General features: G+C 34.8%; 1 protein-coding gene across 1 annotated transcript; it reads left to right on the forward strand.

Moving 5' to 3' along the window:
• Positions 1-649: 649 nt before the first annotated feature.
• Positions 650-4583, forward strand: LOC110889896 (actin-depolymerizing factor 2). Its single transcript, XM_022137470.2, has 3 exons — positions 650-893; positions 3227-3492; positions 4149-4583. The coding sequence occupies exons 1-3, from the start codon at positions 891-893 to the stop codon at positions 4297-4299; spliced, it is 420 nt and encodes a 139-aa protein (XP_021993162.1). The 5' UTR covers positions 650-890; the 3' UTR covers positions 4300-4583.
• Positions 4584-4993: the final 410 nt, after the last annotated feature.

The raw sequence follows: 4993 nt of genomic DNA on the forward strand, positions 1-4993 counted from the left end.
GTGTTCGTCTTCAACGGATTTGCAGATGTATTCGATGTGGACTACTTCATAGAACAGCTGAAAGGATTTATAAATGTTGTAAAAGAACTACCTGCAGAATTAGCATCGAAAGAACATGTTAGAGTAGATTGCAGTAAACTCAAAGGCCAATTTGATTATTTGAGAGTGTTCTTCCTTCTTTATTGGAGCATCGTTATATCTCTATTAAACCTGCAATGAGCCAAAGACGTGACAGGGGAAACTTGCTTCTTAGATTTTTGGATGATTTAGATCAGCTTTTGTAAAGAATTAAAAAAAAGGAGAATTGAGGGCTTGTATTTAACATGTATCAGTATTTACAAAAATTGTCCTTTATATATATAAAGACTAAACTACCCTCATGTGACTTGCATGTGACCAGATTTAACAAGAAAATCTAACTAGGTTAGGGTCAAAGGACAAAACTTGTAACAAAATACTTACTAAAGGACACCGCCTGTCAACATTTGAAAAAAAGGACACCGCCTGTAAAGTACTATAAAGATAAAAGACAAAACTTGTAATTTTTCTCATTGTAATTGGGTGGGTGAAAATTTTCCCCAATCTCATGATAATTTTCTTTGAAGTGCATAATTTGTACTTAAACCATACTCCAAGGAGTCAAAACAAAACTCACAAAAATAATAATTGAGATATTTTAAAGATGAGAAATAAGGGTAACCACCAATATATATCAACCCCCTCGAATCTCTCTGTTTATTATCTTCCTGCGCACTCCCAAAAGTCTTTTCCATCACCACCTTCATCTCTCTCTCTCTAAAACACCAAACTCTCTTCCCAAATTCACTTTCTCTCTCTAGATTCCGTTGTTTAACTGCACCGATCTTCTCCGATCAACCGTCTCCGGCGCCATGGTTAATCTCTTTTCTCACAACTTTTGTCTTACTGTTTTAGTTAGTTGACTTGTTATACGATTGTTGAATTTGATTTACGAGTGGTTGATTTGTGATATGTGCATGTGTTTGTGTGTTAATGTGTTGAATTGTGGATTGTGTGGTGTAGTTTTGGTGATATGTGGTTGATTTGTTGTGTATTCGGTATTGATGAATTTGGAACCCTAGAGCTGTGATTTGGATTTGGATCTGAGTTGCGGTCAGGTTTGAGGCTTGAATTTTGTTTTAGTGGAGTGTAAATTGCTAATGATTTGGTTGATTAGAAGGTATACGAGTAGATAAGCAGGCTAGTTTTCGCTCATTTCTCATTAAGGAGGTTGTTTTATTAATGATTTATGAGAAAAGTGCTAATATATGTACCAAAATGGTGTTAATTCTGTAATCTGTTTACCGATTGGTTATATTTGTACTTAATTTGTAAGCTGTGCATGTGTTTGTATTTGTATTTGTATGTAAATGCATTGAATTGTGGATGTGTAGTGTGATTTCAATGCTATGTGTTTGATCTGTTATGTATTCGGTATTGATGAATTGAAAACCCTAGGGTTACGGTGAATGAGTTAATGGATTCGGGTTTGTTTTGAGGATGTTGTAGTTTTGATTTGGATCTGAGTTACGGTGAGGTTGAATTTTGATATCTGAGAGTTTAGTTGTGTTATAGTGCAAATGATTTATGTTTATAGAGGAGCTTGTTTTTTTTTATGTATGCATAGTTATCAAAGGCGCGAAGCGCACTCAAGGCGCTTAGGCTCCGCTTAGGGCCTAGGCGATAGGCGCAAAAAAAGCGTGGGCCTGAGGAAAAAAAAGCGCACTTATAAAAAAAATAAAAAAGTTCATTAAAGCAATAAAGTACTCAAAACCAAAACAAAAATGTTCATACTTGCATTTATAAAGTCTCAATAACAAAATACTCAAAACCAACATGTTAATATTCAAAAATAAATAGCTCATTAAAGTAATAAAAGAAAAATATACTGCAGTAAAAGCCCTATAAATACTGCAGAAAAAGTGGAATTTACGAATTAATACAAACTGAATATTACTAAATGAGATTTTGATCTTTAGTGATATCATTTGTTAGTAAAATCCCTATAAATACTGCAGAAAAAAGGGATATTACGAATTAATAAAGAAAAATATTAAATATCATTAGGTTTTAGGCTGCGCTATAATTAGCTTGGAAGCAAAAGCGTAATTACTGGGAATCGCCCAGAAAAAACGCCTAGGCGCCAAAAGCGCACGCTTTTGATAACTATGGATGTATGTATGAAAAAATGCTAGTATGTGTTCCAAAATGGTGTTCATTTTGATCACCGATTGGTTAATTTGTAATCTATTCATATGTTCGTATGTGAATCCGTTGAATTGAGGATGTGTAGTGCAAATTTGGTGATATGTGTTTAATTTGTTATGTATTCGGTATTGTTGACTTTGAAATCCTAGCGTTACGGTGAATGAGTAAATGAATCCGGATTTGTTTTGGAGAAGTTGTAGCTTTGATTTGGATCTGAGTTACGGTGAGGTTGAATTTTGTTATAGTGCAAATGATTTGGTAGTTCAGAAGCTGTACCCGTAGATAAGAAGGTTAATTTTCACTTATTTCTTATAGAGGAGCTTGTTTTTTAAATGTAATGTATGGAAAAAGTGCTAATATATGTACCAAAATGGTGTTAAGTTTGACTACCGATTGGTTAAGTTGTAATCTATGCATGTTTTTGTATGTGAATGCCTTGAATTGTGGCATGTGTCGTGTGGTTTTGGTGATGTGTGTTTGATCTATTATGTATTCGGTATTGATGTATTAGAACCCCTAGGGTTTTGGTGAATGAATAAATGGATCCGGATTTCTTTTGAAGATATTGTAGTTTGGATTCGGATCTAAGTTTCGTTTTCGTGGAGTGAAAGTGCAAATGATTTGATAGATTAGAACTTAGAAGCCATAAAAGTAGATAAGATGGTTAACGAATTACACATCTCTTGTAGAGGAGCTTGTTTTTTAATGCCTATATGAAAAAATGTTGATAGGTATACCAAAATGGTGTTGGTAATTAGAGAAATCATATGGTAAATTCAGGTAAATAGTTTGGATCCAGATTTGATTTGTTAAGTGAATATAATTAAACGTGTAGGTGAAGATTAGATCTTAATGATTTAATTAACATGGATTAATATTTTTATTTACTACCTGGCTGTGTGCTCTCTTTTACAATTTGTTGCAGTTAAATGGCTGCTGCTCTATGCAGTTAAAACTTGCAATTTTTTTTAAACAATCAGTAAACTTTTGTTGGGTGTAGGCTAACGCTGCATCTGGGATGGCTGTGCATGATGAATGCAAACTTAAATTCTTGGAACTCAAGGCAAAAAGAACCTTCCGTTATATAATATTCAAGATCGAGGAGAAACAAAAGGAAGTCATTGTGGAAAAAGTCGGCGACCCAACTCAAAGCCATGCAGATTTAGCTGCTGATCTACCTACTGCTGAGTGCCGTTATGCTGTCTTTGACTATGACTTCGTCACCGAAGAGAATTGCCAAAAAAGCAGGATCTTTTTCATTGCCTGGTAGTATCAGATTCTTAAACAAACTTTATATCTTTTATTTACTAGCGCTGACAATTTTGACCCGTCAATTTGGGTTAAGTTATAACTCTCGCATGTCCAATGGGAAAAATGAAGTAGAGACTGGTTGTACGGGTGAATAGGTAGGGCTTCGTGTTTGTTTGTTAAGAAGATATACGTGTTCATGAACACTTATCGAACGAGATTTTATGTTCATGTTCGTTTGTTAATTTTAGGCAACGGACGTTCATGAACAGAAACTAATGTTCATGAACACAAATGGAAACAAACGAACACAAACAAGTGGTTATGTAAGTCGGAATTTTTAAGTCTTTTAATAAATATAAAAACTAAAAACACTAATGAGCTATCGAACACAAACGAATTCGTTACCGAACGTTCATGAACATTAACGAATGAACGCGGCCTCTGTTCATGTTTGTTCACTTAACTAAACGAAATTTCTTCTTCGTGTTCGTTCATTTATTAAACGAATGAACACAAACGAACTTCCCGCTTTTGCCTCCTCTATGTTTAACTTATAATAATTTTGACCCGTTACCTGACCCACTGGTTTGTCTCCTCTATGTTTAACATATAATAATTTTGTTCTGAATATTTCGGTGGTGTGTGTTTTACTTTTGTACCAACTTGCAAAGGTCTCCAGATACCGCAAGGGTGAGAAACAAAATGATTTACGCTAGCTCCAAGGATCGATTCAAGAGGGAACTTGATGGAATTCAGGTGGAGCTTCAAGCAACGGACCCCACCGAGATGGATCTTGATGTTTTCAAAAGCCGGGCCAATTAATTAAATTAAATTAATTCGGAAGTGCTATTATATTATCAATCAATTTCCTTGTTGCTCAAGAGAGAGGTTAATCGCTTGTGGGGTATGTGTTGTTCCTTTAAGCTTCCTATGATATGTTTCTGGTTTGTCGTTGAAGTGAAACTGCTACTTTCGTTTCGTTTTCTATCTACCTTGCAAATTCAGTGATCTTGAGCAAATATTTTGTTATGTTATGTGAAAAACTTATGACAGATCTACTGGGATATTCATAATATCACGTTATCGCCTTTTGGTTTGTTGTGTAACCTTATATTTGATGCTTGATGTTGCTGATTTGATATATCGTTGCTTACTACGGTACTAAACGAGTCGGCTCGTTTTTAAACTATTAACAACAAAAAGGGGTCATCATTATTAGGTCATTAGTTCAAACTCACAAGCAAAAGAAGACGTAAACGTGTAACACCTCTAAACATTTGTAGGAACTCTAATGGATGGATGGGTCACTTAAGACAGCCAGCAATCTGGGTGCGGGGCAAAACATGGTATTTTATGAAAGTTTCTATTTGTTTTGGGTCAAAACTAAAATGGGATCAGGAGAAATGAGTCATTTTAGAAATGGGTCATTTTAGAAAGAAATGTCGAAACGGGTTCAATATGATATATGAGCCGGTTATGTAATCGCGTAAGAGTCTATCTTCATCTTTCCCATGAT

Source organism: Helianthus annuus, chromosome 11 (genome assembly GCF_002127325.2).
Source record: "Helianthus annuus cultivar XRQ/B chromosome 11, HanXRQr2.0-SUNRISE, whole genome shotgun sequence".
In the NCBI taxonomy this organism is placed as follows: Eukaryota; Viridiplantae; Streptophyta; class Magnoliopsida; order Asterales; family Asteraceae; genus Helianthus; species Helianthus annuus.

Excerpts from the sequence above, each read along its gene's own strand:
- LOC110889896 (XM_022137470.2), top strand. Across the intron at positions 3,493-4,148 it reads AGGATCTTTTTCATTGCCTG|GTCTCCAGATACCGCAAGGG; the intron begins GTAGTATCAGAT and ends CAACTTGCAAAG.